The sequence below is a fragment of the Rhinopithecus roxellana genome, chromosome 16 (genome assembly GCF_007565055.1).
Source record: "Rhinopithecus roxellana isolate Shanxi Qingling chromosome 16, ASM756505v1, whole genome shotgun sequence".
Lineage (NCBI taxonomy): Eukaryota > Metazoa > Chordata > Mammalia > Primates > Cercopithecidae > Rhinopithecus > Rhinopithecus roxellana.
The window spans coordinates 23,412,345-23,431,544 of NC_044564.1; the positions used below are offsets into that span (position 1 = coordinate 23,412,345).

General features: G+C 44.6%; 2 protein-coding genes across 2 annotated transcripts in view; both read right to left on the reverse strand.

Annotated features, from left to right (window-relative positions):
- The window catches only part of RUSC2 (RUN and SH3 domain containing 2), a 70,412-nt gene extending 61,829 nt beyond the window's left edge, over positions 1-8,583 (reverse strand). Inside the window, exon 1 of the mRNA XM_010376385.2 lies at positions 8,300-8,583. The gene's annotated coding sequence lies outside the window, so the exon portion shown is untranslated. The remainder of the gene's footprint in view (positions 1-8,299) is intronic.
- An 8,317-nt stretch (positions 8,584-16,900) lies between these two features.
- Positions 16,901-19,200, reverse strand: part of LOC104672653 (phospholipid-transporting ATPase FetA-like) — a 54,350-nt gene continuing 52,050 nt past the window's right edge. The window contains exons 17-18 of the mRNA XM_030920339.1: positions 18,090-18,220; positions 16,901-17,992 (exon numbers count right to left, since the gene is read on the reverse strand). Coding sequence (XP_030776199.1) covers positions 17,801-17,992; positions 18,090-18,220 — 323 coding nt within the window. The 3' untranslated portion in view covers positions 16,901-17,800. The remainder of the gene's footprint in view (positions 17,993-18,089; positions 18,221-19,200) is intronic.

Consider the following 19,200-nt stretch of genomic DNA (forward strand, 5'->3'; position numbering starts at 1 on the left):
ATCTCGGCTCACTGCAACCTCTGCCTCCCGGGTTCAAGCAATTCTCCTGCCTCAGCTACCCAAGTAGCTGGGATTACAAGAAGGCACCAAGATGTCTGGCTAATTTTTGTATTTTCAGTAGAGACAGGGTATCACCATGTTGGCCGGGCTGGTCTCGAACTCCTGACCTCACGTGACCTGCCTGTCTCAGCCTCCCAAAGTGCTGAGATCACAGGCATGAGCCATCAAACCTGGCATTCTTTTGCCATTTCTATTTAACGGTACTAGAAGGCCTAGCCTGAGCAATTAGGTAAGAAAAAGAAATAAAAGGCATCCAAATTGGAAATAAAAGGCATCCAAATTGGAAAAAAAAAAAAGTAAAATTATCTCTGTTCCAAGATTACATGATCTTGTATGGAGAACACCCTAAAGATGCCACAAAAACATTAGAACTAATAATGATTAGTTGCAAATACACTAATCATTTATTAGTGTCAGCAATGCTGCAGGGTACAAAGTCAACACATAGAAATCAGGTTGTTTTTTTTTTAATTTAATTAGCTGAGAATATAGGCAAAGTTGTTCTACAGTCCTGCAGTACATATAATTTTCCTATGGCAGTTACAACAAGAGAGGAGAAACAAGGTTTGGTCTAAGTGTGACAGATGTAGATACATATTTTTCACAATGTTCCACAGGGACAGAGAAGTGATAAATCCTGCACCCAAGGAGTGAAAGAGACAGAATTTGCATGCCCAATGATCTCATGTTTAGTAGCCTCTACATCTACTAATGGGCCCACTGCCAATGCAAGAGGGTCAGTTAAGTGGACATGAGTGTGCATATCATTAATAATATCAATGTCTTTAATGTCCACAGTTAATGTTTTAATCACCCTAGGTCTGGAGATCTTCTTGGGGTATGATGAAGATCTTGTCGTCCTGAGATAGCTTCCCACGGTTGTGTTTATTAGGACATACAATCTGCTGCTGACTTGAGGAGAAGTAGCATATAGTATTTGGGTATATGGCTGGTAATACATAATTGTGATATTATACATGGCCAGGGTATACAGAGTTGTTGACCCATGGAACAAATTCTACCCAAATGGGTTTGCAACGCCAAAACAAAACAGTTCTCCAGTTTACTAACCCAATTAAGTTCTTTTCATTCACAACGTGCTCAACAAATGGGGTCATATCAGTAAGGGGTTGTACAGTGAGGATCTGCAAGAAAAGATTGAATGTTGCTTCTCAGTGATGACTGCACTATCAATTAATGGATTCAACATATCCACAATGTACTGCTGTGGTGTATTTCTCTTCCCTCAATAAGAAATCATCATGACAACTTGGCCAGATGCATCTGAACAGTCTACACCAAACCTGTCATCTAGAAACGTGTACTCACTATCTAAGGGGAAGGACAGGTGCAGATTGTCAAATTTTACATGAGTTGGGTGCTCAAGTACTTGCCCGTTAAAAATGCTTGACTGTGTAGTCACTATTCATTTTGGGAGGATTAAATGATAACTTGGTGCCAGATTCAAGTATACACACTCCTAGTTTAATCTCGGCTATGCCACGTGTGCTCAGTATAAGTGGGGAAGATGAGCAATAAAGACAATTTTAACCTTAGCATCCTCTAGGCAAAAACATAACTGTCTTTTGTACAGCTGTCAAGTGAGTGGCCATATGTCAGGGCCATTTCCACAATACCACCATGAAGTGCATGGATCTGTTACATATTGTTTTACTATAGTACATCCAGCTTGATCAGGTGCAGGGCGATAGTTGAAGGAGCACTCCTGGAAAACGCCCAAGATATGTAAGTCTCTAGGATCTTGCACCTTCTGATGGTTGCATGGAATTCTTCAGAGGAATCATCAGTGGTAGTAACTTTACATGTTACATTCATGACAACTCTTTTGGGAAATTTAGGATATTCAAATAGGACAACACCAGGAGTTGACGTATCACAGAACTTGGCTTACAATTGTCTGAGCATGGATCCCATGCATTACCTTCAGCAGGAGGAGCAGATGGGCTGGCCAAGTGCAAGCTTGATAGATCAGGATAAGTGACTGCAGGTGCAGGAGACATAGCATCTCTAAGGTTAGCCAACCCTTGGGAGCCTTTGTAGACACAAAAAAAGATTTAATGCACCGAGTTTTGTTTCTGTGGAGATGAGCCTATTATTTATGGCTCAACTGGTGATACTGCCTGACTTAATTTTAAGTCGAGTTTCTCTAGAGACTCCTGTTTCCTGTTGATTCTCTGTGATCCTCTCTGAGAGCTTCCTGAGAACCTGCTCGATTGAGGTTTGGCTCTCTCTTGCCTCAACCTCTGCAGCCTCAAGGTAGGTCCCCACTTGTTGCATGCTCTCATTCAGCTCTGTCTAGATCTAAGCCCTCCTCCTCCGCTGCTAACTCAACCACTGACTCGAGAGTTTCTCTGGTTACTAGCTCGCTCATTACTCTCTGATGCTTCTTTTGCTTTGGTTTTGGAGCAACTTTGTCTAATCAGCTGTATTCCTAAAAACTAACAATGAACAATCTGAAATGGAAATTAAAACAATACAGTAACATCAGAAAGAATAAAATACTTAGGAATGAACTTAACCATGGAAGTGAAAGACTTGTACACTGAGAAATACAAAACATTGCTGGAAGAAATTAGACATAAATAAATGGAAAAACATCTGGTTGATCATGAATTGGAAAACTTGCTATCATTAGAGGTGTCAGTATTACCCAAAGTCAGCTAGAGATTCAATACAATCCCTATCAAAATCCCAACAATGTTTTTTGCATAAATAGCAACATCCATTCTAAAATTCATATGGAATCTCAAGGGATCCTGAACAACCAAAACAATCTTGAAAAAGAAAAACAAAGTTGGAGGACTTACATTCTTGATTTTCCAAACTTACTACAAAGCTACAGTAATCAAAACAGTGTTTTATCAGCATAAAGATAGACATAAAGACCAACGGAAGAGACTAAATAGCCCAGAAATAAACCCTCATATATCTAGTCAGATGAGTTTTGACAAGGGAGCCGATACCATTCAGTGGGGAAAGGTCAGTCTTTTCAACAAATGGTATTGGAAAAACTGGATATCCAGAAGCAAACAAATGAAATTAGACCTTTGGCCGGGCGCGGTGGCTCAAGCCTGTAATCCCAGCACTTCGGGAGGCCGAGACGGGCGGATCACGAGGTCAGGAGATCGAGACCATCCTGGCTAACATGGTGAAACCCCGTCTCTACTAAAAAATACAAAAACTAGCCGGGCGAGGTGGTGGGCGCCTGTAGTCCCAGCTACTCGGAGGCTGAGGCAGGAGAATGGCATAAACCCGGGAGGCGGAGCTTGCAGTGAGCTGAGAACCGGCCACTGCACTCCAGCCCGGGCAACAGAGCGAGACTCCATCTCAAAAAAAAAAAAGAAATTAGACCTTTATCTTACATCACATACAAAAATTAACTCAAAATGGATCAAAGACCTAAAGAGCTAAAACTATATATATATATATATATATATAGTTTGATGTGTATAAATATATATATACATAAAACAAGAAAACAGAGGGAAAGCTTCATGTCACTTAATTTGGCAATGATTCTTGGGTAAGACACTAAATGCACAGGTAACAAAAGAAAAATAAGATACATTAGATTTCAAATTTTAAAACTTTTGTGCATCAAAGGACACTGTCAACAGAATGAAAGGTAATCCATGGAATAGGAGAAAATATTTGCAAATCATACATCTGAGAATGGATTAATGTCCAAAATGTATTAAAAAACTCTTACAACTCAACAACAAACAACCCAATTCAAAAATGGGCAAAGGACTTGAATAGGCATTTCTCCAAAGATACACAAATGGCCGATAGGTATCAAATACATGAAAAAATGCTCAATATCTTTTCCTTAGAGAAATATCAATCAAAATCATGAGATATCACTTTACACTACTTAGGATGGTTATATTATTATTATTATTATTATTATTATTATTTTGAGATGGAGTTTTGCTCTGTCACTCAAGCTGGAGTGCAGTGGCATGAGCTCAGCTCACTGCAACCTCAGCCTCCCGGTTCAAGTCATTCTCCTGCCTCAGCCTCCTGCCTCAGGGATTATAGGTGTGCACCACCATGCCTGGCTAGTTTTTGTATTTTCAGTAGAGATAGAGTTTTACCATGTTGGCCAGGCTGGTCTTGAACTCCTGACCTCAGGTGATCAACCCGCCTCGGCCTCCCAAAGTGTTGGGATTATAGGCATGAGCCACCATGCCCAGCCTAGGATGGTGGTTATTTAAAAAAAAGAAAACAAGTGTTGCCAAGGATGTGGAAAAATTGGAGCCCTTGTGCATTGCTGATGAGAACGTAAAATGCTATAGCCACTGTGGAAAACAGTGGTTCCTCAAAAATAAAATAAAATAAACAAACAAACAAAATTACCATACAATCCAGCAGCCCCACTTCTGGGTATATACCCACAAAAACTAAAAGCAGGGACTCAAACATATCTGTACACTCATGTTCACAGCAGCATTTTTCATAATAGCCAAAAGATAGATGCAACCAAAGTATCCATCAACAGATGAATACACAGAATATAGTGTATACATACAATGGAATATTATTCAGCTTTTAAAAGGAGTGAAATTCTGACTGGGTGCAGTGGCTCACACCTGTAATCCCAGCACTTTGGGAGGCTGAGAGGCTGGTGGATCACTTGAGGTCAGAAGTTTGTGACCAGCACGGCCAACATAGTGAAACCCCCTCTCTACTAAACAATAATTAGCCGGGCGTGGTGGCATGCACTGGTAATTCCAGCTACATAGGAGGCTGAGGCATGAGAATCACTTGAACCCGAGAGGTAAAAGTTGCAGTGAGCCAAGATCGTGTCCTGCACTCCAGCCTGGGTGATGGAGGGAGACTCTGTCTCAAAAAAGTAAATAGAAATAAAAGGAGAGAAGTTCCGATACAGGCTATAATATGGATGAACTTTAGACATTATGCTAATCAACTGCAGCACTATTTACAATAGCAAAGCCGTAGAATCAACCTAAATACCCATCAATGACAGACTGGATAAAGAAAATGTGGTACACATACACCATGGAATACTATGCAGCTGTAAAAAAGAATGAGATCATGTCTTTTGCAGAAACATAGATGGAACTGGAGGTTATTATCCTTACCAAACTAACAGAAACAGAAAACCAAATACTGCATATTCTCACTTATAAGTGAGAGCTAAATGATGGGAACGTATAAACACAAAGAAAGAAACAACAGACACTAGGGTCTTCTTGAGGGTGGAAGGAGGGAGAGGAGCAGAAAAGATTAACTATTGGGTACCAGGCTTAATACCTGGGTGATGAAATAATCTGTACAACAAACCCCTGTGAAACAAGTTTATCTATATAACAAACCCTCACATGTACCCCCGAACCTAAAAGTTTTTTAAAAACCCCCCCCAAAAAAAGACATTATGCTAACCGAAATAAACCAGTCATGAAGGGACAAATAGTGCATGATTCCACTTATATGAGGTACCCACAGTAGTCAAATTCAAAGATAGAAAGTAGAATGGTGGTTGCCTCGGGCTGAGTAGGGAGAAATGGGGAGTTAGTGTCTTACTGGTACGGAGTTTTAGTCTGGAAAGATGAAAAAAAGTTCTGGAGATTGATGTTAGTAATGGTAGTACAATAATGTGAATATATTTAATGCCACTTGAGAATGATTACAATGGTAAATTCTATGTTTTATATATATATATATATATTTTACCACAATAAACAGTAAATATGGTACAGCACAGGTTCTGCTATGAGTTATTTTGTTGCTGTTAAAATTCCCTTCTACCCCATCACGTAGCTCTCTCAGAGCAATGTTGACATCTGGCTACTCAAAATAATGCGCTCGTTTTATATGATGAACTCATTTGACAAAAATTATATTAAATGCCAGTGTCTGAATGGGTGTTTTTTTTTCCTGGGTAACTTCAACACTGATCAGATCATCTCTAGACAGCCTGCCCTTACCCTAACATGAAGTGAACCATCTCTTCAGTCAAGTGACTTTTAGCAGGGTGCATAGTCATTGTGTATGAGTAACAGGAAGAAAAGGGTGAGCTATTATCCTAAATTTGCAGATAAGCCCCAGAGAGAAAAATAGAACATACAAGCCCTTCCCATGAACTTGCCAGATTTAGCAAGTAAAAATACAGGACTCCCTGTTGTTTATCTGAAATTCAAATTTAACTGGGCACCCTGTGTTTTATCTGGCAACACTGAAGTATTGGAGGTGAGGAAAAAATAACCCAGGGTGTTTTGGGGTAACTGAGGTCTTAACAGGGAGCCTAGACAAGAAAAAGTAGAAAAGGCCATTAAAAACATACTGTTTTAAAAAAAATTGTATTGCTTAATCCATCCAGCTCAGGAGCCCCTCCCCACGCTGTGATCCAAGGCTTTTATTTTGAGACAGAGCGTCGCTGTCACCCAGACTGGAGTGCAGTGGCAGGATCTCAACTCACTGCAACATCTGCCTCCCAGCCTCTTGAGTTGCTGCCTCAGCCTCTTGAGTTGCTGGGACTACATGTGCACACCACCATGCCCGGTAATTTTCGTAATTTTAGTAGAGATGGAGTTTCATCATGTTGGCCAGGCTGGTCTTGAACTTCTGACCTCTAGTGATCTGCCCACCTGGGCCTCCCAAAGTGCTGGGATTACAGGTTGAGCCACCGTGCCTGGCCTGATCCAAGACTTTATAAAGACATGTCAGAGGGTGGGAGACAGAAAGTGTCTAGACAGAAAGTGTCTAGTTGATTGATAAATCAAAACTAGAAATGGGAGAATGAGAACATGCCCAGCCTCTAGTTAAGGCAACTGTGGCTTCAAAAAGGAATCTTAAACACCAGCATAGAAATCAGAGGGATCCTAATCTGGCTCAAAACAGAAGAGAAACAGTGGCTGGCCACACAGCAGGAGTGGCATAAGTAACAGAATACCAGCCATACAGTTTGGATCTGCTCTTCCTTCCATTAAGCCATCCACCACTACTTAATATCTAAGGGGCCGGCTAAGAAAATCCAGTCACTACTTTTATTTGCTAATACTTTGAGCCCCAGTTACAATAATGCCAGTACTAATTAGGTAACTACTTTCTAGCGTATCAACTCCTGCAGCTTTCCAGCCATCGTTCATCCCTCAGGGATACCACCTGCTTCCCCACAGAACCCAAACCCTGATACCCTCAGGAAAGTAAATCTGCTCAGGTCACCCACCTAGGAATAAACAAAAACAGGTTTCAGGCCCTTTGTCCTTTGAAAATTCCGCCTTTTAAAAAATTAAAATTTTTTTTTGAGGCCTGTGTTCTTTATCACGGACACTGTTCACATAGTGGTAATCCTTGACTGACTCTGCTCTACTCGTTCCTGCGTTTCATTCCTCCGCTGTTCAATTCTTTGTTCAAAACGCCAAGGACAACCGGTAGTGAAGACCCTCCACCGGCAACACTACCATGTGCCAGGCACCGTGCTGGGTATGCAAAGATGAGTGGTGTACCGTCGACTGGGGATGCAAAGATGAGTGGTGTACCGTCCTTGCCCCCAGGAGTTCCCCGTGTCCGCAGGGCCGGCCAGGAGGGCCGCAGCCAACCGTGGGTAACAGGATCACCGTGCCCTTCGCGGCAAGTGAGTGCAGTAGTAGGGGACGGGTACTGCCAAGCCAAAGGTTTTCTCCAGGTAAAACTGGATGGCAGAGGGACGGAGACTGAAGCGACGCCGACGCCGGGCAGATAATAACGGGAGGCAGGGACTAAAAGGGTGGAGGGAGCAGAGGACCCGGCCGGGAACTGGCAGTAGAGAGGACCCCGATGCAGTGGCGGGCCTGGGTGCCGGGCGGCCGCGCTTCCCCAAAGCCGTCACAGGGTCTTGGGGTACCAAGGTGACTACTGGGCGCGAGTCGTTCTGTGGGGGAGGGTGTCCCCAAGGGGGCAATTTGAGGAGACGGTTGGGGATGCATCTGGGGTAGCGCCTAAAGGGACGGTGGGTGGTGGGTGTTTGAAGGTCCCGTGGACGCAGGGCTGAAGGGTCAGGAGAAGGCCGTGGGTCAGAAGGGCTGGGGACGAGGTCTGTCCAGGGGGTCGGGGCGGACGCAGAGGGCGGGTGCAACCGAGGGGGAAGGGCTGAAGGGAAGGGCGGGCGCTGAGAGCACATAGGTGGGCAGACAGGCCCTCCCCTAAGGGAGTCCTTGGAACGCGGGGCAGTGGGTCTGTGGGACCCTGCCCGCCTCCGGAGAGGCGTTCCTACCTCGTTTCTCGCCTCAGCCTCGTCCTTCCGCGCCGGCGGCGGCGGCGTGTCGCGCCCTCCAGGGGTCGCGTTGCTGGCTAGAGGCGCCGGCGGCCCCTCCCTGTGGGCGGTTTGGAAACGCCGGCCCCTGTCGGCCTGGCGCGATGGTCCGATCTGGATTGCCCTCAGACCGCCCCTCCGGGCGGCGAGTTGGTTCGGTCCGCCCGGCCTAAGGTGCTCGCCCCCTCCCTGGCTCCCACAGCGATGGATCGCGAAGCCGAGTCACGCGCAGAGCTTTCCCGCTAGGGGAGCGGCGAGGCTTCCGCCGTGGCCCCGCCTTCTGCAGCCCGCGCCCGCCCCCGCGGGGTGGTGCCTGGCGACGCGTGGCTCCCGAGTACCGGAACCCAGGGAAACCTAGGGCGCGGGTCCGCGGGCCTCCATGGCCGGTGGGTGTGGGCGCCCAGCTTCGCCTGAGGCGGCGGTTCTCAACGTTGGCTTCCCAGTAGAACCTAGTGTGGAAACTAACCAAACAACGACAAACGGAGGCCTGACTTCACACGACCGACTCAGAACCACTGGAGTAGAGTGGGGTGGGGTGAGGTGGGGTTGGCCTCCCGTGCATAGCCAGGGTTCGGAAGCCCTGGTGAAACGTAGAACCCAGGCGCCCCCCCCCTTCAGGGACGGATGTGTGTGTGACTCTTGCTGTTTACAGCCAGAGGAGGATGGGGCAGGCAGTCCTGCAAATGTTATGGGAAACCCACTGTATTAGTCCGTTCTCACATTGCTATGAAGAAATACTATGAAGGAAAGAGGTTTGACTCACAGTTCCGCATTGTTGGGGAGGCCTCAGGAAGCTTACAATCATGGCAGAAGGCAAAGGAGAAGTAGCCATCTTTTTCACAGGGTAGCAGGACAGAGTGAGTGCAAGCAAGGGAAATGCCAGACGCTTATAAAATCATCAGATCTTGTGAGACTCACTCACTGTCACGAGAAGGGCACGGGGGAAACCAGCCCCATGATCCAATTACCTCCACCTGGTCCTGCCCTTGATACATGGGGATTATGGGGATTACAATTCAAGATGAGATTTTGGGTGGGGACACTGCCAAACTCTTACAGGTAGTTAGGTATGAGCGGGGCAGGAAAGGGTTCTCCCCTGCTACCCACTAGGGATGTCGGGTGATGGTTCTGAGGCAGGACAATAGGGACTGGAGGCAGGGAACCTAAGACTGGTTCACGCCAACTTCCTGGAACTAAATTGAAAGGAAAACCCTAACTTTCCACACCTAAGTAACAAACCCCCAACCTTTTCTGCCCAGCAGATGGGAAATTGGCTATCTGCAACCAATTGCTATCGCCTGATTGCAGGCGAGTCTAACTTTGCATAGAAGTATAACTTTGTAACTTCACCCTAGCCTCTGATTGGTTGGTTTTTGAAACCAATCAGATGTTTGCACAGGGATGTGACCTTTGTAACTTCAGCCTCTGCTTGGCTGCTTTCTGCAACCAATCAGACTGATTGTGGGCTACCACTTCATTTACATGAGGTGAGCATGAAGTGGCCAATGGAAAACTTCTAGCGGGTATTTGGACCCAGGAAGATTGTTTCCCGGCCCTTGAGCCGCTGCTTGCCCTGCTCCCACACTTTGGAGTGTGCTTTCGTTTTCAATAAATCCCTGCTTTCCTTCTTTTGTTGCTTCATTCTTTGCTGGGCGTTTTGTCCAATTCTTTGTTCAAAACGCCAAGAACCTGGACAACTTGCAGTCAGACCCTCTACCAGTGACAATTCCATAATTATCTCATTGCTTCTTTAAAAAGGATAATTCGGCCACACAGGAAGAGGCCATTTCTTGATGGTCCACACCAGTTAACATCAAAATACTAATTGAATGCAGGCCTCAGGGAGAAGCAATTTTCTGGGCATGCGTGTTAAGAGACAAAAATGGTGAAGTATGATCTTCTGGGGGCACCCTCCACCGGAATAGGGGAAGGAAAGCACTGCGCATTCGGGAAGTCCACTCTAAGGAAAGAATCATGGGAAAGAGGCGAGACTGTAAAAGTCCCAGGATCACGGTTAGGCACTTGACCTCTCTTTAACCTTCACGTGCCCGCTTGGGTCTCTACCAAGCGCACTTTCTTTCCTGTTCTAAGGCCTTTTTAAATAAACTTCCTTTCCTACTCTGGAACTTGCCTTGGTCTCTTTTTCTGATTTATGCCCCACAGTTGAATTCTTCCTTCTGATGAAGCAAGGACCAAAGTTGCTACAGACCCATAAGGATAGGCTGCAGGTAACTTGGGGTAACTCACATCTCTTCCACCACTAACAAAACCACATCACCCATTGAGAAGACTGTTCGGCTGGACGCAGTGCCTCACGCCTGTAATCCCAGCACTTTGGGAGGTTGAGGCGGGCGGATCACTTGAGGTCAGGAGTTCGAGACCACTAACATGGTAAAACCCCGTTTCTACTCAAAATACAAAAATTAGCCGGGTGTGGTGGTGCATGCCTGTAATCCCAGCTACTCGGGAAGCTGAGGCAGGAGAATCACTTGAACCCGGGGGATGGAGGTTGCAGTGAGCCGAGATTGCGCCATTGCACTCCAGCCTGGGCAACAGAGCGAGACTCTGTCTCAAAAAAAAAAAAAAAAAAAAAAATAGAAGACTGTTCTAGGTTCCATACTCACTGAAAGAGAGACAGGGGTCACAGTCAAGGAAGCAGATAAATGTCAGGATGTATAGTGCATCTTTAGGCTTCACAGAAGTAGTGTGAGTTGAATATTGAAGAATGGGAGGTAAAGGGAGAATTGGCATGTGCAAAAGAACTGAGGGGCAAAATGACCGATGTAACTGAGAAGTGTGGGAGGCAATGGGGAGAGTCAAGGAGAGCCTGTCAGGGTTTGGTGATGAAGGGCCTATGACTACTAAGGAATTGGGAGAGACACAAGGGCTTTATTGCAGAGGCAGGAATGACAAGATCAAATATGAATGTTAGAAATAAAGTTCTGAGGGCTTAAATAAGGGTGACGTGGAGAGGGCTAGCATTTCCAGTGGGGAACCAATGAGGAATCACATGCTTGTACAGTGTGATCCTCCAGTTAAATAGTCTGGGTTGGGGACTTAAGCCAAACCAGGCCAATTAGAATTACTTCTCTGAGAATTTGGAATTGGGAGACAAAGAACTACATATCTGCTCAGACTTAAATTGGACTTAAGGGTAATTTGGGAGCTATGCGGTAGCTATCTTCTACTTGCCCATTTGGCCTGAGCAGCATTGAAAACCAGTTTGCTAAGAAGGAAGATCAATTGGTTGCACATAGAGAAGCAAGTCTAGACACAAAGAGACTACCCCTAGGTTCTTGGGACCTTCCAGCAGCTGGTTCCACTTCTTTCTGAGGCCCAGCTGGATTCCTTCACCAGGATCATGATGCATCCTTGTATCCATTCATAGGAATCGCATTGTTCCTTCAGCTACTGTGGGTTACTTCCTGTTGTTTATGTTAAAGAGTAACTTTCAAAAAGGTAAAATAATGAGCCTTATGCAAGTATTTTTATTTTTTATTTTTTGAGACAGGTTCTCTGTCACCCGGCTGGAGTGCAGTGGTGCAATCATGGCTCACTGCAGCCTAGACTTCCCGGGTTTCAGCGATCCTCCCACCTCAGCCTCCAGAGTAACTGGGACTACAGGTATTTTTTGCATTTTTGGTAGAGACAGGGTTTCGCCATGTTGCCCAGGCTGGTCTTGAGCTCCTGAGCTCAAGCAATCCACCTGCCTCCACCTCCTAAAGTGCTGGGATTACAGACATGAGCCACTGCACCTGGCAGAGCCTTATACAAATATATAATGAACATATTTCAAATGTTTTATTAAACTAATGAGGGAACCAGTAAAATATTAAAACCAGTTCAAATGAAGATTTGACTTAGAAATGTCTGTTCTCTAATGGACAAAATTCATTTGCATCACCCGGAACAGGAATCATTTGCATTGTTATGGGCAGAAAATCTTTTGCATTATTTATTATCAGTATTCTGAAGTTAACGTCTAACTCCAACGAGTTAGAAAATAGCTTACTTGTAAAATAGGAACCTAGTCAAAGGAAATCAAAGCCTCTCACCACTAATATAATCAAATAATTCCCAAGGATCCTTAACAGCACCCAACATTCCATTAAAAGGATACCCATTTCAAAGTATTTCTTAAGTTTTCCAGAAACTTGCAAATCAAAGAATATACAAAAACACAAAGACATAAGAAAGCATGATGCTGGCCGGGCGCGGTGTCTCACACTTGGAATCCCAGCACTTTGGGGGGCCAAGGCAGGCAGATCACCTGAGGTCAGGAGTTCAAGACCAGCCTGGCCAACATGGTGAAACCCCATCTCTACTAAAAATACAAAAATTAGGTTGGGCATGCTGGTGGGTGCCTGTAATCCCAGCTACTCAGGAGACTGAGGCAGGAGAATCGCTTGAACCCGGGAGGTGGAGGTTGCAGTGAGCTGAGATCGCACCGTTGCACTCCAGCCTGGGCAACAAGAGTATAACTCCATCTCAAAAACAAACGAACGAAGAGGCTGGGTGCTGTGGCTCATGCGTGTAACCCCAGCACTTTGGGAGGCGGAGGTGGGCGGATCACCTGAGGTCAGGAGTTCAAAACCAGCCTGACCAACATGGTGAAACCCCCTCTCTACTAAAAATACAAAATTAGCCAGGCATGGTGGCACATGCCTGTAATCCCAGCTACTTGGGAGGCTGAGGCAGGAGAATTGCTTGAACCTGGGAGGTGGTGGTTGCAGTGAACCGAGATCACACCATTGCACTCCAACCTGGGCAACAAGAGCAAAACTCTTTCTCAAAAAACAAAAAACAAAGAAAGAAAGATAGCATGATGCCTTAGGGAAACTCAAGTAGTATGGGCATAGTTAAGCATGGGCAAAGTGTAGGAGGGAGGCAGCAGGAAGATTAAGAAGGGCCTTGTATGTATGTTTGGGAGTTTGGATTTTATTTTCTTGAGATGGAGTCTCACCCCAGGTAGAGTGCAGTGGTGTGATCTCGGCTCACTGCAACCTCTGCCTCCTGGGTTCAAGTGATTCTCTTGTCTCAGCCTCCTGAGTAGCTAGGATTACAGGTGCTCGCCACCACGCCTAGTTAATTTTGGATTTTTAGTAGAGACGGGGCTTCACCATGTTGGCCAGACTGGTCTTGGACTTCTGACCTCAGGTGATCTACCTGCCTCAGCCTCCCAAAGTGCTGGGATTACAGGCATGAGCCACCGCACCTGGCTGAATTTGGATTGTATTCTGAAGGCTGTTGGCACTATTATTTCATGCAGGGGAGTGATGTGAACAGATCTGAGCTTTAGAAATTTCACTTTAGTAGGAGTGTGGATATTGAATTACAGGACGGTAAAGAGACCAGTTAGGAGATTGATAATTATTATGAGAACTGAGAGAGTCTGAATTAAGGCAGTGGCTGAAGGCTTAGATAAGAGGAGATAGAGTCAAGGATGATTTAGGGTGTAGAAATCTGTAGAATTTAGTGATTAATTGAATGTGTCATGGGGGTGGGTGGGATAAGGTAAAGCAAATAGTCTTGAATGACTCCCAGGATCCTCCAAATGATGTGTATTTTCCAAAAAGCTTTGCATGAATCTTAGAAGATTTGGTAGACGATTTGGAGCTGGAATCACGGGGATATGTTGGGGCCAGGACAGTGTTCCTTCTTCATTTCTTTGGGGCACCATGAACTGCGCCCATAGAAGATGCCAAACTTAATAAATGCCTGTTCTGATTGCTCCACCAACTGGTCATTCCCATCTTTCCCTCTCCCCTATTCCCTGAGATACAACAATATTGAAATCAGGCCAATTAATAACCCCAAATGGCCTCTAAGTGTTCAAGTGAAAGGAAGAGTCACATATCTCTCACCTGAAATAAAAAGTCAGAAAAGATTAAGATTATTGAGGAAGGCATGTCAAAAGCCAAGACAGGCTGTAAAGCCAGGCCTCTTACACCAGTTAGCCAAGCTGTGAATGCAAAGGAAAAGTTCTTGAAGGAAATTAAAAGTGCTATTACAGTGAACACACGAATAAGAAAGCAAAACAGCGTTATTGCAGATACAGAGAAGGTTTGAGTGGTCTGTATAGAAGCTGAAACCAGCCACAATATTCCCGTAAGCCAAAACCTAATCCAGAGCAAGGCCCTAACTCTCTTCAATTCTATGAAGGCTGGGGAGGAAATTACAGAAGAAAAGTTGGATGCCAACAGAGGTTGGTTCATGAGGTTTACAGAAAGAAGTCATCTCTATAACATAAAAGTACAAGGTGAAGGAACAAGTGTGGATGCGAAATGTACTTAGTGAATGGTCCTTTTTAGTGGCAACCAGTACTTGTCACTTTAAGTTTCACTTTAGTAGTTAAAGTGATTTAATGAAATAATTTTTTAAAACTTCAACCTTTATAATTAATGCTTTTCCTTATCTTTCAGCTTGGCTGTTGCACGTGGCCAGGTTCAGTGGGCTTTGTAGAGGTCTGTTTTTCTACTTACCTCTCCTCCCTCCTTCAGCTTCCTAATTCTTTTTTCTCCGGGGCTTGAGCAGGACAGGAGAGAGAAGACATGAAGAAGGTCTTTACTTGACTAATACAGTCATAAACTAATTTTAAGGCTTGGCAGATAAGTTAGGCATGGCGGCTCATGCCTTTAATCCCAGCATTTTGGGAGTCTGAGGTGGGTGGATCACCTGAGGTCAGGAGTTTGAGACCAGCCTGGCCAACATGGTGAAACCCCATCTCTACTAAAAATACAAAAATTAGCCAGGTGTGGTGGTGTATGCCTGTAATCCCAGCTACTCAGGAGGCCGAGACACAAGAATTGCTTGAACCCAGGAGGCAGAGTTTGCAGTGGGCTGAGATTGTACCACTGCACTCCAGCCTGGGTGACAGAGTGAGACTCTATCTCCAAAAAAAAAAATAATCAATAAATACATAATCTAGGTGCTAGCATATTTTGGTGGTTGATGGGAATAAAAAAGTGACACAAAATTCTTGTCTTCAAGATTATTCATGGCCTAGCAGAGAAGACAGAGAATTAAGACATAATCAAAATCAGCATGTGAGTGATAATGTAGTCAAATATTGGGACAGGAAAATAAGAGAAAGATATAAGGTGCTCTCATGCAAGGAGGAGGCATCCAACTCAGAATTGGAGGTTGTGTTCTCAGGAAAGGCTCGTAAATGAAGTTACGCAAGCTAAGAATTAAGAGCAGACATTATCTAGACAAAGAGGGAGAAAAACCTCAACAAACAGGACAGGTGTAATGAATCACACTGAGGAATTAGGAAAAGCTCCTAGAAGAGACAATGCCTAATCTGAGCTGTTTTTAAAAAGTTGAGGTGAACTTCACATAACATAAAATCAACCATTTAAAAATGTATAATTCAGTGGCAATTACTTCATTGACAGTATTGTTTAGCCATCACTGTCTAGTTCCAACTAACCTGAGTTTTGAAGGGTGACGAGGAGTTCACTAGATGAAAAGGGTTGTGGGGGAAAGCACTTTAATATATGAGAACAGTGTGTTTGATGACATGAAGACCAGAAATCTCATGACTGGAGTGCATGCAGATGGGGGAGTGGTGGAAGACAAGGCTAGAGAGGGCCCAAGAGTAAAATGTCCAAATTTTAACTAGATCCAGAAGGCATGAGATTTCCTTAAAGGATACTAAACTGAGGCTTGACATGATCAAATTTGCCTTTCATAAAAATTACTCTTGAAATAACATTGTTGATGCTTTAGAACGGGGAGAACCAAGGAGGCTGAGGCAGGAAAATCTCTTGAACCCAGGAGGCAGAGGTTGCAGTGAGCTAAGATCGCCGCCACTGCACTCCAGCCTGGGCAACAAGAACGAAACTCAGTCTCAAAAAAAAGAAAAAAAGAAAAGAAAACAAAGGGGAGAACCAGGGAGATGAGTTGGGAGATTTTATGCTATAATCTAGATATGAGGCGATGAAATTTGAGCAAGGTCAATGGTAGTAATAATGGAGGAAACGGAAAACAACAAATAATAAGGATGAAGAATTTATCTGACTTGACTGACTTGACACCGAGCTAGAGGAAGAGGTATGGGATGATTCTCATCGTCTGGGCTCAGGTAACTCAGACGGTAGTGGTGGCATCCTGGAGTAAAACTGGGAGGGAAAATGATTAGTACAGGTTGAGTGTAAGTTTCTGGAGGTACAACAAAGTGAAAGGTCTGGGAGCCAGTTTAATTTATGGATCTGGACCTTAGCAGGGAGATCTGGGCTAGAGACTGTGAATCTTCTTTCTGTGGGTAAATGAAGTCGAGAGTTTGGATGAAGTCACCCAGGAAAAGGGTACAGAGAAAGATAAGCAAAGAACCTAAGAAACAATACTTAAGGTATGCAAAAAGGATAGAGTCATATTGGTAAAAGATGTGATCATAGTGAGGCCAAATTAGAATTTAGCAAGAGGGGGCAGAAAAGTGAAGTAGAGCTGAAAAAGGAGAAAAAGAAGAGGGGAAAAGGGGAAGTATTGGTCTAATTTGAAGGGGGAGGTTGGTGAGAGTCTGGACCAAAGGTATTGCTCAGATCATATTTTTGTCACTGGGGTCCCAATAGACCATACAAATCTCTCTGCTCCAAAATAAGCAATTTATTGTTCCAATTCTAAACTCCTTAGAAACAATTTTCCAAGTACATATAATTTCTTCTCAAAATAATTTTATGGAATAAGGACATATGCTCACCAATTATGGCTTACATCCCCTCAAGAAAAGAATATTTAAAATCTCCGGCAGTATCCTTTTCTCAGTTCTGAGGCCTGAGCAGGTATCAGTTCTTGAGTCAGAGAAGTCACAGAGGGCAGAAGGGAAAACCTTGAATTGTCCTATCCAGGCAGGAGCTGCCTTCATTTCTTTTTATTTATGGTCCAGAAACCCTCTTTCAGCTTTTTAAGACCAATTCCTCACAGCTACCTCTTTTCTTTTGCTACCCAACGCCAACAAAAGACTTACTCTGAATCTCCCAGATAAACCTGAGAACGATGCCTGGATGGGGATATGTTCGTGTAGGGCCCTGGGAAGGTTATGCTTGCTCTGAATATAGGAGATAGGGCCCAGAGTAAAATTTTTTTTAGTCCAATCATCATTTCCCTTCCCCATACTGTCACTTGTCACCCCCTACCTCTACATATGCTTATGCTTGTCTGGATTAAAACTTGCAAGAGACGGTGGGAGGCAGGCCTGAGGTTGCTTTTTTTGTTTTTCTTTTTTTCCTTTTTCTTTTTCTATTGAAATGCTGCAACTCTGGCAGACATCTGGGGGCTCTTTCCTTACCTCTCCTTGCCTTACCTGGGCATAGCCTTCTGGACAATTAGGAGGCTTAGTCCCTAGTGAGAATGAAGGAGCAGGTTTATGCTGGCTTCCCAGGGACTCTAATTCTTCCTAAATTGCATGAATACGAGGGAGGAAGAGCACTGACTGCCTCCTTTGGAATTTCCCTAGGGCCTCTATCTTTTTGAAAAAAGGGTGTTTTTCTTGGACATCCTGGACTTCATTGTCTTGCCAGAAGTGATGAGGGCCCCAAAGCCATGTTTATGGGAGAATGCATAGGCAGAACGTCGAGTGCTTGAGTGTTTCAGTTTGGTCTGGACTGGGGACTGCCGTGGAAGTCTCCTGCACTCTTGAATTCTGTCAAAAACCTATAGCCAGAGCACGGGGGATAGGGTTTTCATCCACAGAGGCAAAGGCAAAAGAAGGCCATGAATTATGTCTGGGTAGATTTTCTGTTCCACTCACCTTGTCTACGCTGATAGGCCAGAATAGTGGTTTAAGAAATTGGTACCCAATCACAGGCAACATACAGAGGACCACGCTGAGGATAATGCTCAGAAGCATTTGTGGCTGGTTCAGAGCATTCCTGACCACACCTGTAAACAGTGAGCCAGGAGGGGGAAGGCTGAAACAGAGCCTGGAGGACAGGGGTGGGACCAGGGGTAGGAGTTACCAGCCAGAATGTAGACACTTCTCTAGTCCAAAGAAGGAAGTTACTGATTTGGAGTTAGCTTAGGCTCCTGAGAAATAATATAAACACAAAAGAATTGCAGTTGGGTCCTTTGCGCGGCCAAAGTCACTGTGAATTCATGCGCCTCTCTATCCCTCTACAGGCAGGGCAGGGTAGGGCAGGATAGGAGAGCAGGGGTAGGTTATGAGGGAATCCTAGAGCACTGGCCTGCATCCAAAAATGGGAAAGAAAGCTTTGGAAGAGGAAAAAACAAATAAAAATTAAAAAGGTAAAAAAATTAAATTAAAAAAAGAAAAGGGTTGAAGGAGAAAAATGAGTTAGTGGCCTGACAAAAGGTGAGAGACAGCCAGGTGTGGTGGCTCACGCTTGTAATCCCAGCACTTTGGGAGTCCCAGGTGGGCAGATTGCTTGAAGCCAGGAGTATGAGGCCAGCCTGGCCAACATGGCAAAAGCACATCTCTACCAAAAATACAAAAAAATTAGCAGTGCATGGTGGTGCACGACCGTAGTCTCAGCTAGTGGGGAGTCTGAGGCACGAGAATCGCTTAAACCCAGGAGGCAGAGGTTGCAGTGAGCCAAGATTGCACCACTGCACTCCAGCCGGGGTGACAGAGATAGAGGAACAGAATCTCAAAAAATTAAAAATGAAAACAAAAAGATGGGAGCCAACTATGTCTATATATCTACTCTCTGTATTTTGTCTTCAGCAGAGTGGAGATGAGAGAGAGGGAAAAATTTGGGGAGACAATAAGGCAATATGCCACAGCATAAAGGACTTTGAACTGGAACCAGGAAGCCTAGATGTGAGTCCTTTAATTCAAAAACACCCCTCCAGGGTCTAAAATGGCTCTAAAAATTGTTGCTGATAAAGCGCAAATCTCATAA